Below are 23,211 nucleotides of genomic sequence, written 5' to 3' on the forward strand. Positions count from 1 at the left end.
GTATAATCCAGCCTACCTGGGTTGATTGCCTGCTAAAACAAAAATAAATGCATTCACAAGGGTATTATAAAGGAACCCAGAGTCTATACAAGGTAACAGTCATTGTGCCCAGAGAGAGAGAGAGACAGAGAGAGGCACACACTCCAGCCAGTCCAGTGCTGTAATCTTATATAATATAATCATGCAAACACATACCTCCCATCGCCTCTGTTGTATTCTATTTGTTTCAAACAAGTCACAGGTCCTGTCCACACTCAGGTGGAGGGAATCACTAACGGGTGTGGACAGAGGAGGAATCAAGGGGTCATCACATGAAGAATAGAAAAGAAGTTATCACTATCAATTTGACAGACATTAGAAGGATTCTAAGAAAATACTGCAGCTTACTGCCAACAAATTTGACAACTTAAGTGAAATGGCCAAATTACTTTAAAAAATAAAATTTATCAAAATTGACGCAAGAAGAAGAAAATCGGAATAGCTCTATATTCACTAAATATTATCAAAATCCTTCCCCAAAAGAAAACTCCCAGCAGCTGTGGACTCTCCCAGTTTACAGGTCTTAATTCTCGAGGGACAAGTGCTTCTTTGGGGGAAGACACATTATTTCCACTGAACAGAGAGCTAAGACTGTTAACTCAGTAATTCTTGCTCCTCATGCCACTCAGCCAAAAGACAAGTAAGGTAGGTACTATAATAGCTAGACTGATTAATCCTGATTATCAAGGAAGAACCAAGTTTAAAATACACAATGGGAAAAAAACACTCAATGGAAGAAGGAAAGAAATTGCCTGGAACCTAGGATTTTCTATCACACTTGTTTATTATGGAAAGTTAACGGGGTATTAGAGCAAAACGATATGGCCATTTATTGGTACATACACCCCAGAATGAAGGTTTAGGCCACTCCATAAGGCAAAGAACAAAGACTATCTGAGGTGACTACTGAGGACCAAAGGAACATGGAATGGCTAGAGGAAGAAAGAAATGACAGATACCTGCTATGATCACACGAAAGGTACAGAAAATGAGAACTACAATAGTTTGGCAGATATTCTTCTTTGCTTTGATATGAATATATACTGAATATATTAACTAATTATTTTTTCCACTTTTCCCTGTGTAATAATACTCTTTAATATAAGGTGTATTGACTCTGGCTGGGTACGATGGTTCATGCCTATAATCCTAACACGTTGAAAGGCTAAGGCAGCAGGATTGCTTGAGGCCAGGAATTCAAGAGCAGCCTGGGCAACATAGTGACACCTTGTCTCTACAAAAAGTTAAAAATAAAAAAAAATTTAGCTAGGTGTGGTGGTGCACACCTATCGAGAAGCTAAGGCAGGTGGATTGCTTGGGCTCAGGAGTTCACGGATGCAGTTAGCTATGATGGTGCCACTGCACTGCAGCCTGGGTGATAGAACAAGACCTTGCCAAAAAAAAAAAAAAAAAAAAAAAAAAAAAAAAAAAAAAAGGAAATGGCTAACTCTGCATCTCAGTATATCTAAGTTTTTAGGATATCAAAGAGGGGATGTGACTCAGCTAGTGGAACACATTCATGTCAGCCAGAAATGTACAAAGCACAATATTAAATACAGCATCTCCTCTTTGAGGGAGTGGTTAGCATGCTTTCAGTTTGCTAAGCGAGAGTTACATCATGTTAAGCAGAGCATTAGCTTTATCTGGTAGTTAAATATGGTTTAAATAGGTGTGTATGTAAGCCAGGCTGGCAAAGGAATGGCTTATGCTGGATGGGCAACTGGCACCACCACCACTGCTGTCTAGGACAGAAAATTAAGTCTCCCAGAATTCCTTTCCCTGTGTGGTTCTGAGTCAGAGGCTTCTATGAGTTTTAGAAGGTGGAAATGAAGCAGAAGCCATTATTTTTAAGAGGTCAGGGCAGTCAGATGCAGTCGCTCCACTGGCCTCTCCTAAAGCTCCACTTTATCCCCATGGCAGGCTTCAAAGACCTTTCCTTGGGCTCCCACACTGAGTCCTACCTTGGCAGCAAGAGACAGTTTCCTAGTACTTCTCTGCCCACTATAGAGCTGCAGGTTTCAGTCATTGGTGCCTATTCTTCTAGTCTTCCAACTGTAGCTGTATGCAGCTCATTCCCTACTCCTATTTTAAACAACATGTCCAGTATACAATAAAAAACGTGCAGACCTTCACTTCTTTAGTCCTCCCACATTTGCATAAGCCTTAATTAACACATTAAACCCCTCACTCCTATAACACTTACAGTGGCTCAATATTTCCCTGACTGAGCCCAGACTGATACATAGTCATAAAGTGCTGCCACAACCTCTGGAGGTTTGCCTCTGGGTAATGGAGCATTTCTCACCTACGACAGAATCCTTGTGAGCTGAGTCATAACTCCAAAAGCCTCATATCTGAAGATCCCTTTTCTTGGCATATTCTTTTTCCATGTGTAAGGTTATTTTGCTAATAATAATCATTTATTGAGCATCAAGTAATTGTCAAGTATTAAGTCTGGCACTCAGGCTGCAAAATGCAAATAGTATCTTTGTCCTTGAAAAGTCTTTACTTACTTAATTTTTAAAAAACTTCATATACAAGCCAGGTGTGGTGACTCATGCCTGTAACCCCAGCACTTTGGGAGGTCAAGGTGAGTGGATCACCTGAGGTCAGCAGCTTCAGACCAGCCTGGACAACATGGTGAAACCCTGTCTCTACTAAAAATATAAAAATTAGCCAGGCATGGTGGCGCATGCACCTGTAATCCCAGCTACTCCAGGGGCTGAGGCAGGAGAATCGCTTGAACCCAGGAGGTGGGGTTTGCAGTGAGCAGAGATCATACCACTGAACTCCAGCCTGGGTGACAGACTGAGACTCCGTTTCAAAATAAATAAATACATACACACACAGCTGTTTTTCTCAATACAAATGGTAAAACATAACACTGACCATATCTTAGAGATCCTCCCACATCATTACTTTTAAAACTCTTATTGTGTTGAAGGGATGCATAGTCTTTTTTTTTTTTTTCAGACCAGAAAGTTGTTACCTTAACTAAACAAAGACTACAGCATCATTTTGAACTGTATTAACATTTTCAGATGAAGGCATGTCTGGCAAAGTAGATAAGTCCTTAGTTTAAAAGCAGCAGCATATAATATAAATCATCATAATATGATGTGAAAAGTACACGAGTAAAGGTAGGTACAGTGCAGTAGGAGGATCTGTGGCACAGAAGTGGTATCACGTGAGTTGAGTTTTAAAAGACAAAATTGTAAGAGGAGGAGAAGAAGGACAATCAAGGCAGAAGGAACAAAGGTATGGAGGTATACAGTGTGCTACGGGAATGAAAGGGAGGTACTATAGGGTGGTTAAAAGAATAAAAAGAGATGAGATTGAAAAGGAAGGTTGAAAGCAGAAGACAAAGAATCTTAATGCCATCATTCTAAAGAGTTCCAATCTGGTTTGAATGCAGCTGATCCCCAAAGACCACTGCTCTCATCAAAACAAGAAAATACCAGATAAACTGACTTCATAGTTTTCTGTAAAGCCACGAAAGAGCAGTAAATGAATGCCAAGAAGTCTAACAGAGCCAATTTCTGGGAAAAGCTGAGTTCTTCTTCACAGAGAAACAAAAGCCTGTTTCTAGCTACCTTCAATCAATTGCCTGTCTGGGTACAAGTGGGCAGAAAAGGAGGTCTCCCATAGGTGGAAAGATTTTGCTGAAACAAGCCAAACTTTTAGTGAGACTGTGGACTGGTATGGTTAATTAGAATCTGAAAGAGTCCTGAGTGTAAAAACAAATCTCTTGGTCTGACAATTACATATAATACTGCAAGAGAATCTTAGTAAGTGCTGGTGGGAGCACAGTGAGAGACAGAGAGATATCTCCCAGTGCTGTGTGGTGCTTGGGTTCTAGGGCCCTGCTATAGTTGCAATCCAGAGGTAAAGTAAATTAATTTAATCTTCAACCCAACTGCCTCCCAGCTGAAATCTTGCTAAAATCAAAGAAATCAACCCCTCATCTAAATGATACAGAAAGCTAAGGTTGGGCTAAAAGTCAAATTTCCTTAATCTCATTTGAATCCAGAGGCAAACTGAAATTAATTAAAGCTGCTGCTCAGCCCCAGCTCAGCTTGATTCACTGTGAAATTTGAATGATCACCTTAGCTACCTGCTGGAAGAAAGAACTGCTCTCTTTAACAAAAATAAAACAAAAAGTATTACCTAGTTCATTCTCCATCCTTCTTTTATACAAAAGGTCCAGTATGCAGTTAAAACTTCTAAGACATGTGAAGAAGCAAATGAGTATGGGCATACCTCATTTCATTGTGCTCAGAAGATGTTGTGTTTTTCACAAATTGAAGGTGTGTGGTAATCCTGTGGTGAGCAAGTCTACTGGTGACATTTTTCCAACAGCATGTGCTCCCTTCATGTCTCTTTATGACATTATGGTAATTCTTGCAGTATTTCAAACTTCTTCATTATTATATCTGCTATGGTGATGTGCGATCAGTGATCTTTGATGTTACCATGTAATTGTTTTGGGGTGCCATGATCCTAAGCCCATATAACATAGTTAACTTAATGTGCATGTTCTGACTGCTACACCAACTGGCTGTTTGTTCCCCCATCTCTCTCGCTCTCCTTGGGCCTCCCTATTCCTGAGACACATTGATATTGAAAAAAGGCCGATTAATAATCCAACAATGGGCTCTAAGTGTTCAAATGAAAGGAATAGCCGCATATCTCTCACTTTTAAGTCAGAAGCTAGAAACTATCAAGCTTAGTGAGGAAGGTATGTTGAAAGCCAAGATAAGCTGAAAGCTAGTCCTCTTGCATCAAATAGTCAAGTTGTGAATACAAAGGAAAAGTTCTTGAAGTAAATTCAAGTGCTACTCCAATGAACACACAAGTGGTAAGAAAGTGAGAGTCTTAATGCAGACATGGCAAAAGTTTTAGTGGACTAGATAGATAGATAAAGCCAGTCACAACATTCCCTTAAGCCAAAACCTAATCCAGAGCCAGGCCCTAATTCTCTTCAATTTTATAAAGGCTGAGAGAGGAAAAGTTGGAGGCTAGTACAGGTTGTTGGTTCATAAAGCTTAAGGAAAGAAGCTATCTCTATAACATAAAAGTGCAACTTTCAGCCCACTGTTGAGATCTATTGCTTAGGAAAAAAGATTTCTCACAAAATACTATTACTCGTTGATAATGCACCTTGTCACCCATGAGTTTGGATAGGGATATACAAGATGAATGTTGTTTTCATGCTTGTTAACACAGCGTCCATTCTGTAGTCCACGGATCAAGGAGTAATTTCTACTGTCAAGTTGGTTTTTTTTGTTTTGTTTTGTTTTTGAGATGGAGTCTCACTCTGTCGCCCAGGCTGGAGTGCAGTGGCATAATCTCAGCTCACTGCAACCTCTCCCCATCCCGGTTCAAGCAATTCTCTTGCCTCAGCCTCTTGAGTGGCTGGGATTACACACATGCACCACCACACCCAGCTAATTTTTGTATTTTTAATAGAGATGGGATTTCGCCATGTTGGCCAGGCTGGTCTTGAACTCCTGACCTCAGGTGATCCACCCACCTCAGCCTCCCAAAGTGCTGGGATTACAGGTTTAAGCCACTGCGCCTGGCCCTGTCAAGATTATTATTTAAGAAATACATCTCATAAGGCTATAGCTGCCATAGATATCAACTCCTCTGATGGATTTGCACAAAGTCAACTGCAAACCTTCTGGAAAGGATTCACCAGTTTAGATGCCATTAAGAACATCCATAATTCATGGGAGGAGGTCAAAATTTCAACGTTAACAGGAATTTGGAAGAATCAGATGGATGACATTGAGGGCTTCAAGACTTCAGTGGAGGAAGGAACTGCAAATGTGGCAGAAATAGCAAAAGAACTATAACTAGAAGTGAGCCTGAAGATGTAGTTGAATTCCTACAATCTTATGATCGAACTTGAATTAATGAGTTGCTTCTTATGAATGAGCAGAGAAAGTGGTTTCTTGAGATGGAATCTACTCAATGCTGTGAACATTGTTGAAAAGACAGCAAAGGATTTAGAATATTACATAACAAAACAAATTGCTATCATCACCCCTATCTTTAGCAACCACCACCCCGAATGGTCTAGCAGTCAACATGGAGGTAAGAGTCTCCACCAGCAAAATGATTATGACTTGCTGAAGGCTTGGATGATTGCTAGCATTTTGTTTTTAGCAATGAAGTATTTTAAATTAAGGCATATGCATTGTGTTTTCTTTTGACATAATACTACTAGACTGAACAGACTACAATATAGTGTATCACTTTTATATGTACTGGGAAACCAAAATATTTGTGACTTGCTTTATTGGGATATTCACTTTATTTTGGTGGTCTGGAACCAAACCCACAATCTCTCCAAGGTGTGCCTATAACCCATAATAAAGAAAAAAAGTTCAACAGGGAGGGACCCATGGATGAAGACTTTAAAAGTTATTATGAATATGTCAAAGGAAAAGATCAACAGAATGGGTAAAGAGCAAAGAATTCCAGCAGAGAAAGGGAAATTCTAGAACTGAAAAATAAATGATCTGAAATGAAGAAGTCACCAGATGGGCTTACCAGCAGACTGGACACAGAAAAAGAAGGGGTCAATGAATTCAAAGATAGGCTAATAAAAACTAATCAAAACTGAGGCCCACACTGGAGATGGCAGTAGAACGGATCAGAGAATTTGGTATATTATAATCAAACTGCTGAAAACCAAAAATAGGGAAAAATCTTGTAACAGTCGAAGAAAAAAAAATTACATTCATAAGAATGTCAGCTTTCATCAAAAACATGGGAAGCCAATAAAATAGTATCTTTTTAATGTTGAAAGTTAAAAAAAATACAAAACAACCAACAGCCTAGAACTCTATGTCCAGCAAAATATTCTCAAATTAAAAAACTAAAAAACACATTTTCAAAAAAAAAAAAAAAACCTTAGAGCATTAGTAGTCAACATATCCTTACTATAAGAACTGCTAAAGGAAGTTCATCAAGCTAAAGAAAAATGATGCCAGATGAAAATCTGGATTTGTAAAGAACAAAGAGCCCATCTGTGGCCCACAAAGCAAAATGGAATTTTTTTTTTTTTTTTTTTGAGACGGAGTCTCGCTTTGCTGTCCAGGCTGGAGTGCAGCGGAGCAATCTCGGCTCACTGCAAGCTCTGCCTCCTGGGTTCATGCCATTCTCCTGCCTCAGCCTCCCAAGTAGCTGGGACTACAGGCACCCGCCACCAAGCCTGTCTAGTTTCTTTTGCATTTTCAGTAGAGATGGGGGTTTCACCATGTTAGCCAGGATGGTCTCGATCTCCTGACCTTGTGATCCACCTGCCTCGGCCTCCCAAAGTGCTGGGATTACAGGTGTGAGGCACTGCGCCCAGACTACTATCTGGATTTTTACGAAATAAAAAATGTGCAGCCCATGTCTCAGAGTAACCACTATAAGCAAAAACAAAAACAAAAAAAAAAAACAAAGAGGTGGAGCTAAAAAGAGGAGATAATACAAACAATGGAATACTAAAAAAGATTAATCCAAAAGAAGGCAAACAAAGAAACAAAAATAGATGATCCAAATACAAAACAAATAGCAGGATGGTAGTTTTAAATCCAATCAAATGAATAATTACATTAAATATAAGTGGATTAACTCTCCATTTAAAAGGCAGAGACTATAAAACTGGATTAACAAACAAAGCCAGGTATATAAAGACACAGATTAAAAGTAAAACAATGGGGAAAATATACCATGTATATAGTATATATAAAAACACTGTTGTGGCTATATTTATATCTGACAAAGTAGACTTTCAGAGGGTAACATCAGAGATATAGAGAAATATTTCATAATTACAAAAGAATTAATTCTTCAAGAAGGTCTAAATGGGTGTGTTCCCAATAATATAGAGCCTAAAGACATGAAACAAAATTGCTAGAAATGTAAGGAATAATTGAAAATTTCATAATTTTCCCAAAATTAATAAAGCAGACCAAAAAATCAAATAACATTTAGACTATAACAACACTATAAAATTACTTGACCTCACTGATATTTACAGAACTCTGCAATAATCACAGAATACATATTTTTTCAAGTGATCACAGAAGACCTATATACTGGCCATAAAGCAATATTCAATATATTTCAAAGTACTGAAACAAACCATAATGAGTGTTCTCTGACCATAATGGTCACATTAGAAATCAACAACAAAAAGATAATGAGAAAATATCCAAATACTAGAAAAGTAAATGTCATTCTAAGAAGTCTAGACTCTATCCTGTAGTAAGTGGAGTCATTCACGAATTTTAAGTAAGGAGACCTAATTTGGGTAACTGGGCGAATAAGCATGCTAAGTATAGAGATAGAAAAAACAAGAACAAGCAGTTTTTGCTGGGTATAGGAACCAGAAAACACAACTATGCATTAATTCCAGGCTTCACCTTTAATGTAAGAATATCAATTCCAACTGCTGTAGCTTTTTGCTGTTTGGTTTAGGGATTTAATCTAACCCCTATCCCAGCTGACTTCATTTTCACATTTCTTCTTGTCTGTTACTGTAGTAGGTTCTGCACCTTGGTACGTGCTTTTCCATTTGATCACTTGTTCTTCCTCAGTACCATCTACTCAGGTTTCCAACTAAATATTCCATTCATAAATTGGATCTGCTTTTCAGCTCTCTCTTAGTTTAGCAACCAGGTCCTTGAACTGTTTAGCAACCAGGTCCTTGAATTGTTGTGGTACTTGAGCTATGTGCCCTGAGAACTCTGTTCCTCAAATCTGCTCTCTGGCTCATAGGTACTGCAAGTATAGATGAGCACAGAATCATCCCCACTCTCAAGGTGGATTCCTGCTCAGTTTAATGAACAATTCCACCTAGCTTCTGCCTCTCAGGGAACAAGTTTAGACAATAAATTCAATTTTGGACTTTGAATTTGAGGTCCTTGAGAGCATCCTTGTGGACACATACAGAAGACAGTTGGAAATAACGAACCTGGGGCTCAGGAAAGAGACCCACTAGGAAATACAGATTTATGATTATCAGCAAGTAGGTTGTAATGAAAGCCCTATGAGTGGATGAGCTTGAGCAAGGAGACTATAAAATAGGAGTCTTTAATCTGACAGGCTTCTGGCACATCTATGCATCTACTGAAATAGTAGGTAATAGGAGTCCTTAATCTGATGGACTTCTGGAACATCTATGTATCTACTGAAATTGTGGGTAAAATCTGTGTATTCATGTGTCTGTATTTCTGAGGTGGGGATCCACATGTTTCATCAAATTCTCAAATAAGTTCCTAAGTCTAAAAAGGTTAAGAATCTATGCAAGAAGGCTAAGGATATAACCTAGACAGCACTATTTACTGAAATGTGCTATAATTTTAGGATTAGAGACTATGGTGGGATAGGGTACAAAATATGTTAACGTTTCATTACCAATTTACTATGTGAGTCACAGTAACCATGAAGCATGATTATCTATTCAATATTGGGCAATATGTCCCTAAAATGTGCTGACTCATTATTACTTGCAGACTACCCATAATTGTACAAAAAAAAAAAGAAAAAAACCAGCATTTTTAGGCCTAGAGATACACATTCTATATTCTCAGTTAAAATGTGATTTTTCTCCCACTCTCACACCGTAACTAAGAAAAACACCTTCCCGGGCCGGGTGCTGTGGCTCACGCCTATAATCCCAGCACTTTTGGAGGCTGAGGTGGGTGGATCACGAGGTCAGGAGATCGAGACCATCCTGGCTAACACAGTGAAACCCCGTCTCTACTAAAAATACAAAAAATTAGCCGGGCTTGGTGGCGGGCGCCTGTAGTCCCAGCTACTCGGGAGGCTGAGGCAGGAGAATGGTATGAACCTGGGAGGCAGAGCTTGCACTGAGCCGAGATCGAGCCACTGCACTCCAGCCTGGGCGACAGAGCGAGACTCCGTCTCAAAAAAAAAAAAAAAAGAAAAACACCTTCCCCAGCCACCTCTTTCTCTGGGGCCCATCTCATATCATAGCTAACAATTAACAATCTCTTTTCAAGCACTGCTTTATAAAAACCTCATGACCATCAGTGCTGGATACATTAGCATCTGACTTATTACAGGCAAAAAAGCATTGAAGATACACAGGATTTACTTTGCAAAAAGGTCTTATGAAATCTACCCTCACAAGAATGTGAGTTTGTATGCATTACCACAAAAGGCCCAAAAACACCATTATAGTTCACACTTCATCTTTTCTTCCTCAAAATTATCTGTCACTTTAAAGATAGGCAGAGACAGAAAAAAAAAAAAAAGGTGGGTGTTTTTAAATTTTAGTGTGTTATTTTGAAATCCTTTCAAAAACCAAGAGTGTGTATGACATAGATTCTTTAGTCACATGGATTCAAACCATAGCATTCTTCCCAACCCATCACTCAAGAAAGCAAAGGATAATCTAGCCAAGCCAATCTGCATGTAAGAAAACTATAATGTCTACTGCCTGAGAACCTTCAAAATAGCACTGTACATGTATCTTGGTAATAAAAAAAAGCCTTTCACTATTGTGCAAAGGAGAAAGCTAGAATTACCAACTACAAAGAGCTCACAAAACTTTAATACATGTAACACTTTAAGGAGTGGCTCATGCTGGCTGGGCACGGTGGCTCACGCCTGTAATCCCATCACTTTGGGAGGCTGAGGTGGGTGGATCATGAGGTCAGGAGATCCAGACCATCCTGGCTAACACAGTGAAACCCCATCTCTTAATGAAAACATAAAAAATTAGCCAGGCGTAGTGGCGGGCACCTGTAGTCCCAGCTACTTGGAAGGCTGAGGCAGGAGAATGGCGTGAACCTGGGAGGTGGAGCTTGCAGTGAGCCGAGATAGCACCACTGCACTGCAGCCTAGGCGAAAGAACAAGACCCCGTCTCAAAAAAAAAAAGAAAGAAAGAAAGAAAGAGTGGCTCACGCCTGTAACCCCAGCACTTTGGGAGGCCAAGGCAGGTAGAGATCACTTGAGGTCAGGAGTTTGAGATCAGCCAGGCCAACACGACTAAACCCTATCTTTACTAAAACTAAAAAGAAAAATTAGCCAGGCTTGGTAGTGTGTGCCTATAATTCCATCTGAGACAAGAGAATCATCACTTGAACCCAGGAGACAGAGGCTGCAGTAAGCCAAGATTGTGCCAACAGAGCAAAATTCTGTCTCAAATAAATAAAGGAAAAACTTAAAAGATAGTTCATAAAAGAATATATACATATAGCTAATAATTGAAAAATGTTCAATCACATTAATCAATGAAATCTATTAAAACCAACAAAAATCTAAAATAAATTACCTCAATTGTGCTGGTAGTTCAAAGGTATTTTGTTTGTTTTCTGTTTTTGTTTTCTTGAGACAGGGTCTCGCTCCATCACCCAGGCTGGAATGCAGTGGCACAATCTCAGCTTATTGTAAACTCAAAATCCCAAGCTCAAGCAATCCTCTCACCTCAGCCTCCCAAGCAGCTGAAACCACAGGCATGTGCCACCATACCTGGCTAACTTTTGTATTTTTTGTAGAGATGGGATTTTGCCACGTTGTCCAGGTGGGTTTGAACTCCTGAGCTCAAGCGATCCACCCACCTCAGCCTCCCAAAATGCTGAGCCACTGTGGCCAGCCCAAAGGTTTTTTGTTGTTGTTGTTGTTTTTTAATATCAATAGATATCAAACACCTTTTAAAAATCTCAGATACTTTACCCTGGTTTAATTCTACTTTTATTGGTCCTACCTTAAAAAAAAAAATCCTAAAATTGAGTATGTGCAAAGATGTTCACTGTAGCACAATCTGTCAAAGAGAAAACTGTAAACAACAAAATGGTAAAATCAATTATAGAACATCTACTAGGGAAATGTATTTTGTTTGTTGATTTATTCATTCATTTACTACTGTGTTTCAGAAAGAATTTAAGGTGGCTTCTGTGAAGGTATAAAACTACAAAAATTATGTTTAAAAAGCATGCACACAATGGGAAAATGCTCATGAATATTAAAAGGGCTGGATACAAAACTGTGTGTATATAAAGGTAAGATGATATATGTAATCTTACCTTTATTTAACATAATGCAGAGGAGAGAAAATACATCAAAATATTAAGAAAATATGTGTAAATAAATAAGAAAATTTAAAAAAGAATAATATGTGTATGTGTCTAGGTGGCAACATTACAAGTGATTTTTATTCTTTATCCTTTTAATTTTGTAAGTTTCATATAATGATTATATTTTTATAATGGAAATATTTATATATATATGAAAAGCATAAAGAGGATAGTGATTATTTTTTTAATTTGCCCTCATATGTGACGGTTTATAAGAAGGCAGCTCTTCCCATATAGCTGCTAATGATGAACTGAAAAAGGGAAATAAAAGTAATACCTAAGAGAAAGGAATTCACATAGAAATTAATCTCATGAAATAAATGTGGCATAAATTTGTCAATTAAAGTTATCAAAAGACAGAATAAAGAGATGATATGGCATACAGTTGTAGGGAGGGAAGGACATTGATATAAACAAAAGAATACCAGACAAAGCCAAGGAATTTTCACCTTGGAATCAAATAGCCTATCAGTGAACTTATGCTAACACGGTTATCTTATTTGAAATGTAGTTTCAAAAAATATATGTAAGTGACACAAAAAACTGCCGTTGACAGGGGCTAAGGAATGAAGAGTATGGGTACAGAATTTCAGTTTGGGAAGACAAAAAATGTTCTGGAGATGGATGGTGGTGACAGTTGCACAACAATGTGAATGTATTTAATGCCACTGAATTGTGCACTTTAAACATGTTAGAGTGGTAAATTTTATGTTAAACAGATCTTACTGCAATAAAGAAAAGAATATATAAGGTCTGATTTGAAATAGACTCAACTGGTAGGCTATATAATCTAATTAGCTCGGAGTTTTCAGCACTTTCCGAAATAATATTTTGTAAAGAGGTAAGCATAACTTATTAAAATAAAAACTGTAATTTCACTTTAATAGCAACTTTCTCTTAATCAGAAGACGAGTGTTTAACAATTTTTCTAGTGTAACCAATGTTTAGCCTTTAGGTATCCAAAAATTATGGCTCATCTAAACAAAGGTTTAAAGTAAAGTGGCTATTAGATTTACAGAAAGAAAGAAATCAGAAGTAAGGTCACTAATAATTATAGTATTTATGCAGATCTGCAGTAATTGGCTGAGAATAAATCTCCCAACAGTGAGTTTTACTCCTAGAAACTGAGCAAAATACCCTAAGATAGGAGTATCCCCAACGAGCCAGTTATCCTTAAAATGCAGTGGAAGACTTCTGATAAGAAAGTATTCTACAAATAGAATTTTTCTTCACTCTTTTTTCTTTTTTTGAGACAGGGTCTTGCTCTGTCACCCAGGCTACAGTGCAGTGGCATAGTCTCAGCTCACTGCAGCCTTGACCTCTCAGGCTCAAGCAATCCTCCCACCTCAGCCTCCCAAGTAGCTGGGACAGGAGTCATATGCGACCATGCCTGGCTAATTTTTATATTTTTTGTAGAGATGGGGTGTCACTATGTTGTCCAGGCTAGTCTTGAAATCCTGGGCTCACTCCCACCTCGGCCTTCCAAAGTGCTGAAACTACAGGTGTCGGCCCTATGCTGGGCCCAAATTTTTCTTTTTTTTTTTTCTTTTTCTTTTTGAGATGGAGTCTCGCTCTGTCACCCAGGCTGGGGTGCAGTGGCATGATCTCTGCTCACTGCAAGTTCCACGTCCCGGGTTCACGCCATTCTCCTGCCTCAGCCTCCCGAGTAGCTGGCACTATAGGCGCCCGCTACCACGCCTGGCTAATCTTTTGTGTATTTAGTAGAGATGCGGTTTCACCGTGTTAGCCAGGATGGTCTCAGTCTCCTGACTCACACCCACCTCGGCCTCCCAAAGTGCTGGGATTACAGGCGTGAGCCACCGTGCCAGGCTGCTGGGCCCAAATGTGTCTAATTCAAAATATTTTCTGATCATTAAATAGCAAGAAATAAAATAAGAAAAAAAGTATTCAGATCCCAAATTCCAAATCTAGTTTTCTCAGTTGCTTTAAAAAATCTCACTTACCCTTCGAGTGTTTTCAAGAATTTTGGGATCAGGTTTTCCATAGTTAGGTGGGTTGGCATATGGGTCATATCCAAGTTTGGCAAGCATAGGAGCAATCACTGCCATGTCTTGTAAAACATCTGGTGGTATCTTCCCAACCCATTTGGATAGAGCTGCTACATTGACCGGCTTGATGACTTGGTCTGTAGATCTCTCCACTCTGAAAACAACATAATATGAATAAATGTTGATTTAAAATTTAGAAAGTCATGCTTTAAAACCACTATAAATTATGTTTTAATGACTAATGGTTTTAATTGTCTGGATTACAAAACAATTGAAAAAGAGGGCTCTAATCAGATCTGACAGTATTTACAAGAATTAAAAAATAATTTAAGATTGTCAGGGATTATTGGCAATCTCAGATTTCTAGAAATAGGAAAAAGGGTTAGCTGAAACATCTGTATTAAATATCTTGACACTGTAATTACAACATCCAGGAAAAAAACAGTAACAAAATAAAGATACGGCTGCTTAGAAAAATTGCCAGTCAACTTACTTGAAATGCTTACCAAAAAAAAAGATAGACGGATGGATGGAAAGAGGGACAAACAGATGGTAAAATAGATGGACAGTGATAAAGGTAATACAGCAACATGTTAATGAAAGAATCTAGCTGGTTTGCATAAGACTTTCAATTCTTCTGTACATTTTAACTTTTCATAACAAAATGTTGGGGGAAAACGGCCAACCATAAACCACTAAGAATGTAAAATATTCACTTGTTCTATTTTCCTGCTGACTTCCTTAAAAATCTTATTTTCTACAGAAGAAAAAAAAAGGGCTGTTTTTGATTTTCAATATTACAGGATTCAATATTCCAGAATAAATGTGTTCTACCTCTTTTTTTTTTTGAGACGGAGTCTCGCTCTGTCGCCCAGGCTGGACTGCAGTGGCCGGATCTCAGCTCACTGCAAGCTCCACCTCCCGGGTTTTTTACGCCATTCTCCTGCGTCAGCCTCCCGAGTAGCTGGGACTACAGGCGCCCGCCACCTCGCCCGGCTAGTTTTTTTATATTTTTTAGTAGAGACGGGGTTTCACCATGTTAGCCAGGATGGTCTCGATCTTCTGACCTTGTGATCCGCCCGTCTCGGCCTCCCAAAGTGCTGGGATTACAGGCTTGAGCCACCGCGCCCAGCCATGTTCTACCTCTTGACATGGAAATTTACTCTAAGCCTGTATTGATTATACTCACTATATTTGACTAAATAACTAGCAACCTCAGGATAAAACATAGCATGAAATGACATTTGGATTTAAGCTGGATCTGAATTAGATTTTGGCCAATGACTATAAAACAGAAATGCCTAAAAGAGACTTTTATATCCTAATACATAAAAAGTCATTCAAACATAGTATTCTAAGAAAAGGTAAAGGCCCTTTTAATTAAGAATATGATCTCTCACTGAATAACTATTATCTGATGAGGAGTCTCCTAAAGGGGCTCTGCTTCTAAAATAACAGAAAAACAATTCCTCTTCCCTGGGATTCGTGAGGCTACCTGCTCCAGGTTTCCCCCCTGCAAGAGCCATGTTCCTTTCTCCCTTTTCAAATATTTCTCCAGGACTCCAATTAACCCACTGCTCCCTTCTCTCTATCTGTTCTCCTTGTATTGCTTCGTCCCTAATGCTCTTTGCTTGACATTCTTAACCTGTGCAAAGAACATCCTGGTTTGCCCAAGACAGGTCCAGTTTACACCTAGCATAATTTACCCCAGCGTAATTATTAAAAGCACCTGCCATTCACTCCCATAAGTGTTCAGAAATGAGCAGAGGATGTCATATGTGTATTGCATAAACCATATTACTTTTCTAAAATCCAAAAAATTCTGAAATCTGAAACACATCTGTGTTAAGTATTGGGGTCACACAGAGAGTCCTGTATGTCATGACTGGGAAGCTGGGCTTACCTTGAAGATAATAAGGAATAAATGAAGAGTGGTTTTTTTTGTTTTATTTTGTCTTTTTGAGACAGAGTCTGGCTCTGTCGCCCAGGCTGGAGTGCAGTGGCGCGGTATCGGCTCACTGCAAGCTCCGCCTCCCAGGTTCACACCACTCTCCTGCCTCAGCCTTCCGAGGAGCTGGGACTACAGGTGCCCACCACCACACTTGGCTAATTTTTTGTATTTTTAGTAGAGAAGGGGTTTCATTGTGTTAGCCAGGATGGTCTCGATCTCCTGACCTCTTGATCAGTCTACCTCGGCCTCCCAAAGTGCTGGGATTACAGGCGTGAGCCACTGCACCCAGCCGAAGAGTTTTAATAACAACTAATATGAACAAAGTACTATTATTAGCATTCAGTGCTGATAACTATGGGAAGAATAATTGGAGAATGAGGCAAGTGGGGTCAGGAAAATCGTTATAGATGCTCAACATATTAGAAGAAAATAAATGATTAAGGCTTCAAGTAGATTAAATGAATTAGAAATAGAGAAAAGACAAATTCCAAAGATAATTTTTAAAACTACGAAGACACTGGCAGACCGAAGTGGGTGGATCATTTGAGGTCAGGAGATTGAGACCAGCCTGGCCAACATGGCGAAATCCCATCTCTACTAAAAATACGAAAATTAGCCAGGTGTGGTTGGTGCATGTCTGTAATCCCAGCTACTTGGGAGGCTGAGGCAGGAGAGTCACTTGAACCCAGGAGATGGAGCTTGCAATGAACCAAGATCACACCACTGCACTCCAGCCTGGGCAACAGAGTAAGACTCCATCTTAAAAAAAAAAAAAAAGGTAAGACAGTGGTCAATTAGATATGGCGGGGTGAAGAAGAAGAGAAAGGAGTCTATGATTAATTCATATTTGACTTGAAGGACAGATGTTTGTCTGTCATTCAATAATATAGACAGTATAAAGAAAAAGCATGTGGGTTTTTTATGTTGTTGCTTTTTGTTTGACATGAAGAGAAAAACAAAAAACATGTAAATTAACAGTAATCAGAAGGTCACCAAAAATCTAGAGAAAAAATTCTAATCAACTGGAATATAGTATAGATGTTCACTAAACAATGGCTATTATTATTTCACACTGATGATAGCTCTGGTTCATCAGAATAGTGAAAGCCATATTTATCATTATGATTGAATAAATGAGTTGAAGAAAAAATATAATCATTTCTTGTCTGAAAAAGAGCTCTAAAATAAAAGACTTTGGAAAGGCTTTGCTATATAATCACTGAGTTTACAAGAGCCGCTAGCAGCAAATGCAGTTAGCTATGGCCTCTCAAGGGGAAGAACATGGGAAACCTATACATATCAGTCAAGTGTTTCTCTTTAAGATCAGCAGAAATGACATTTTACATATATCAAGCATAAAATTCAAATTCAACAGTCACTTCTTAAATACCCACTATGTGCCACGTCAAGTCTAAGGTTTGATATTAAGGATACAAAGATGACTGACTAGGCCATGGCCTGCCTCTCAAGATGCTCAGAATCCAGCAAGAGAGACAAAGGTACACATGACTAATACACAGCATCATAAATGAAGTGACAGAAGTTAGAGACAATATGACAGAAGTAGGCCATTCTTTTCATGGGGTAACACATGACTAGGGCAAGTTACTAAGCAGCTAAGGCAAGGGTTAGCATCTATGAGTCACACATTAAATTAAATTGGTTCACATTGCCTGTTTTTGTCTGGCCTTCAAGGAAAAAAATGGCTTTTACATTTCTAATGTTTTGTTTTAAATAAAAACAATCACATTTCATTACACATGAAAATCATGTGAAATTCGAATATCAATATCCATAAGTAAAGTTTACTGGAACACAGCCACACTCATTCATGTATAGATTGTCTATGGCTGCTCTTGTACTACAACGGCAGAGTTGAGTAGCTGAGGAAGAGACCATATGGCTTGCAAAACCTAAAATATTTACTATCTAACCCTTACAAAAAAACTTTGTCAACCCTGATGTAGGACTGTATCCTAAGGAAAAATAGGCTTTCTGTGTGTGTGGTCTCAGGTGATGTCTTCCTGACAGAAGGACCACATCACTATTCACATTCATGAGAGAACCTGGTGTTTGTTTTTTGTTTTGTTTTGTTTTGTTCTTTTGAGATAGACTCTTGCTCTGTCGCCCAGGCTGGAGTGCAGTGGCGCAATCTCAGCACACTGTAACCTCTGCCTTCTGGGTTCAAGTGATTCTCCTGCCTCAGCCTCCCAAGTAGCTGGGATTACAGGTGCACGCCACCATACCCAGCTAATTCTTGTATTTTTAGTGTGGTTTCGTCATGTTGGCCAGGCTGGTCTTGAACTCCTGACCTCCGGTGATCTGTCCACCTCAGCTTCCCAAAGTGCTGGGACTACAGGCGTGAGCCACTGTGCCCAGCCACCTGGTATGTTTAGAGAACAGCAAGTGAGGAGAGCTAAGAATATACTGAAGCTACTAAGCTGGGAGGATGGAAGGGAGAAAAGAAACAAGAGTTTACTCAGTGTTGCACTTACCTGGTTCAAGAAACACATTAGTTCAACCCAAAGGATAGATCTTTAAAATAAAATAGAAAATGAGAACAAGATACAACGCAGTCCCAATCTTCAAGGAGGTCACGGTCTGGTTGGGGAGCCACACAAACATTCCACATTGAAACTCTCACAGTTGTCTCTTAGTCCCACGTCAGCTCTCTGGGCTTGGCTTTTCCCTCTTTCCATGGGTTCTAGTTATTTAGTTTATGTTTTTCTAAGAGGCAGCAGAGTGTAGTGGAGAGAACGCAGACCTGGAAGTCAGGTCTGTATGATCCAGCTTTGTAATCTAAGAAAAACTCTGATCCTAAGAGACTGGGGATAATGACCACTAACAGACAGAGACACAGTTTCCAAAACATTTTCAAAGGAGTTGACAACTGTTGCTCCAATCTGGCCTGCTGCCTGTTATGTAAATAAAGTTTTACTAGAACATAGCCATGGCCATTTGTTCCTGTACTGCCTATGGCTGCTTTTGCTCTATAACAGAAGAGCTCAATGCTTACAACAGAAATCATATGGCCTGCAAAGCTAAAAATATCTGGCCCTTTACAGAAAAAGTGTGCCAACTTTCGTTCAAAAGGATACAGTGATTACAGAGAAATGGGCCTGGAACTGACAGCCTGATTTTCTTTTCTCAATAATAACCTGCAGACTGCATGGGGCTCATTAAATCTCCCCTATTCCTTCAATCCTTCCAGAATTAACCAACACTTAGATCTCAAGCATACTAGGGTATGAACTAGATACTATTCTACCTACCTTTAGCTTACTGGGACCTCAAAACACAGTGCCTCACAGACTGGTACATTTCAACACACACAGCCCATGTACACTGAGACAAGATATCTGTGACTCTGCAAGTTCTCCCAGTCCCAAGTGCCCAGGCTTCCTTCCCTCTGTGGCAGTCACAGTGGCAGCAACTCCTCCTCAAGGAATGGGGTCTATGCCAAAGTCTTGAATGACTGAGGTGAATATAATCCTCCACGACATTCATTTTAAGCATGGATTTTCCACGAGATTCAGTTAAACACTACAGCCAGGCTGACTGCCAAACCACAGGTCTGAATTATGATACCCAGCAACTACTACAAGAAACCAAATCCTCCAGATTAAAGCATAGGGGATGGAACAGACATGCAAAAAGGAAAGAGTGAAAGAGTACATAATCCAAGTGGTTAGGTTTATTACAGTAAAGCATGTAATGAAATACCATTTAAAACCATATTTTCAAAGACTTTCACTATTAGAAAATGCTCAGGTCACATCTTGTGAAAGAAGATTTTAAAATGTATATACAATAGAAATTCAATTTTGTGAAAATGTGTTCTACAGACCAATAATGAGTTCCTAAACTGAATTAGCACTAAAAACCTACCCACCAGAAAAAGCCCTAAACCAGAGGGATTCATAACCAAATTCTATCAGATGTATAAAGAAGACCTCGCACCAAACCTACTGAAGCTATTCCCAAAAATTCAGGAGAAGGGACTCCTTGCCAACTTATTCTATGAGGTCAGCATCATTCTGATACCAAAACCTAGTAGAGAAACAACAAAAAAAGAAAACTTCAGGCCAATATCCCTGATGAATGTAGATGCAAAAATCCTCAACAAAATACTAGGAAACAGAAACTAGAAGCACATCAAAAAGCTAATCCACCACAATCAAGTAGGCTTTATCCCTAGGATGCAAGGTTGGTTCAACATACGCAAACCAATAAATGTGATTCATCACATAAACAGAACTACAGACAAAAACTACATGATCAGCTCAAAAGACACAGAAAATGCTTTCAATAAAATTCAGCATCCCTTCATGTTAAAAACCCTCAACAAACTAGGCATCGAAGGAACATACCTCAAAATAATAAGTGATACCTATGACAAACCCACAGCCAACATCCAGAACATGCTGAATGTTCTGGAGGGCCCACAGATGTGGAATAACGTATTTGTAAGAATTATATTAAACAATCTTTATTTGATAAGTAGTACCTTACAATCCTAATGCTACCTATCAAATTTCAATAAGAGCAATTTCAGCATCAAGTAATGAACAGTAGCTAAACTAACAAGAGATCCACAAAAAGGGCTTTAAAGGGAGCAGCACTAGCTGATGTGCTGCTGGAAGCATACCATACTGGAAGTATTCCCATTGAGAACCAGAACAAGACAGGATGCCCTCTCTCACCACTCCTAGTCAACGCAGTACTGGAAGTCTTAGAGTAGTAAGAAAAATAACTAAATGCATCCAGGAAGAGTGGAAGTCACCTATCTTCCATATTTGCACACGATATGACTTTATACCTAGAAAACCCCACAGTCTCTGCCCAAAAGCTCCTAGATCTGATAAACAACTTCAGCAAAGTTTCAGGATACAAAATCATTGTACAAAAATCAATAGCATTTCCATACATCAACAATACCCAAACTGAGAGTTAAATCAAGAACACAATCCCGTTCACAATAGCCACAAAAACTTGAACCGTGTGTGACAGACCCATGACCTACAAGAAGATGGCCCAAGATCTGGTCCAGGAATTGGAGAAAGACACTTCCAATGTTTAGAGGAAGATCCTCTTCTATGAGAAAACAGCCCTAGAAGGCTGGATGACTGCCGTGTCCACTGTGTGAGTGCTCTAGGTACTCTGGAAAGAAAATGACCACAATAGGCAGAAGCCAGCTGACTGTGAGGTCAAGTTCCAGCCTTTCCCAAGCTGTCCATTGGTGCCTGGATTTCCGTCTGCAGCCCACAGGGGCTGAGAAGTGCCAAGGGGACTGTGGGCCACCAGGCCCCCAGGAGGGAGGCAGGTCACAATGTGAGGGCTTGCGTCCAGAGCACCTGCCGGTTTGATTCTGTTTTCCCTGTAGGAGAGTCCTGAATGCCCACAGCCTTGGCAGCACATCAGCTGGCGCTGCTCCATTTAAAGCCCTTTTGATTGATCTCTTGTTAGTTTAACTACTGTTCATTACTTGATGCTGAAATTGCTCTTACTGACGTTTGATAGATAGCATTAGGATTGTAAGGTACTATTTATCAAATAAAGATTGTTTAATATAATTCTTACAAATACATTATTTCCACATCTCTGGGCCCGCTAAAATTATATAGAGTAAGTATTGTATTTTCATTTAGAGAAAAGGCCTCTCTTACCCCAACATCATTGTGTTTGATATTGATAGGAAGGTTTAAAACAAAGACCGTTTCTGATCTAAGAGCTGTTATTACAAAACAGTAGAGTAAATTGGCTGGAATAAGCTTTAGTTTTAAAACAAAACAAAACAAAACAAAAAAAGAAAAGAGCATGCTTATATATTGCTGGTGGGAATGTAAATTAGTTTAGCCACTCTGGAGAGCAGTTTGGAGATTTCTCAAAGAACCTGAACTACCATTAGACCCAGTAACCCCCTTACTGGGTATATACCCACAGGAATATAAATCGTTCTACTACAAAGACACATGTAACTGTATGTTCATCGCAGCACTGTTCACAATAGCTAAGACATGGAATCAACCTAAATGCCCACAACAGTGGACTGGATGATGAAAATGTGGTAGATATACATTATGGAATACTACACAGCTATAAAAAAAAATGAACTCGTGTCCTTTGCAGCAACGTGGATGGAGTCGGAGGCCATTATTCTAAGCAAATTAATACAGGAACAGAAAACCAAATACTACATGTTCTCACTTATAGGTGCTAGCTAAGCACTGAGTACACATAGACACAAAGGAGGGAACATCAGACACTGGGGTCTACTTAAGGGTGGAGGGTGGGAGGAAGATGAGGATCGAAAAACTACCCACAGAGTACTATGCTTATTACCTGGGTGATGAAACAATTTGTATACCAAACCCCTGTGACAGATAATTTACCTCTAGCAAACCTGTGCATGTACTCCCTGAACCTAAAAGTTGGAAAGAAAAAAGCAATGTGTTCTATATGCATGTTATATGTATGTTTTAGAATCATATCAGAATGTTTACATTGAAGCATGATTTTTATTTTCTTATCTAACTTTTCCATATTTTCCAATGTTTTATGATAAACAAAGTCTTTCTTTTTTTACCTCATGTTATCATGGGACTCACAGAATCACAAAGAGTATCTTCACTCAGAAGTCTAATAACTATCTCAAGCTCAACATAGTCCAAACTGAACTCTTAATGTCACCCCAAAGTCCACCCTAACTGCACGGCAGCCTCAGTCTCCTAATCTCAGTTAAAAGCAACTCCACAGAAATACAAACTACCATCAGAGAATACCATAAACACCTCCACGCAAATCAACTAGAAAATCTAGAAGAAATGGATAATTTCCTGGACACTTACACTCTCCCAAGACTAAACCAGGAAGAAGCTGAATCCCTGAAAAGACCAATAGCAGGCTCTGAAATTGAGGCAATAATTAATAGCCTACCAACAAAAAAAAGTCCAGGACCAGATGGATTCACAGCTGAATTCTACCAGAGGTACAAGGAGGAGCTGATACCATTCCTTCTGAAACTATTCTAATCAATAGAAAAAGAGGGAATCCTCCCTAACGCATTTTATGAGGCCAACATCATCCTGATACCAAAGCCTGGCAGAG

At 39.2% G+C, this 23,211-nt stretch overlaps 1 protein-coding gene across 1 annotated transcript in view; it reads right to left on the minus strand.

Annotated features, from left to right (window-relative positions):
* TPST1 (tyrosylprotein sulfotransferase 1) overlaps positions 1–23,211 on the minus strand; it is a 160,048-nt gene that overhangs the window by 67,978 nt on the left and 68,859 nt on the right. The window contains exon 3 of the mRNA XM_011952102.1: positions 14,109–14,307. Within this exon, the coding sequence (XP_011807492.1) occupies positions 14,109–14,307 (199 nt within the window). The remainder of the gene's footprint in view (positions 1–14,108; positions 14,308–23,211) is intronic.

This window comes from Colobus angolensis, unplaced genomic scaffold, assembly GCF_000951035.1.
Source record: "Colobus angolensis palliatus isolate OR3802 unplaced genomic scaffold, Cang.pa_1.0 Scaffold333, whole genome shotgun sequence".
NCBI lineage: Eukaryota > Metazoa > Chordata > Mammalia > Primates > Cercopithecidae > Colobus > Colobus angolensis.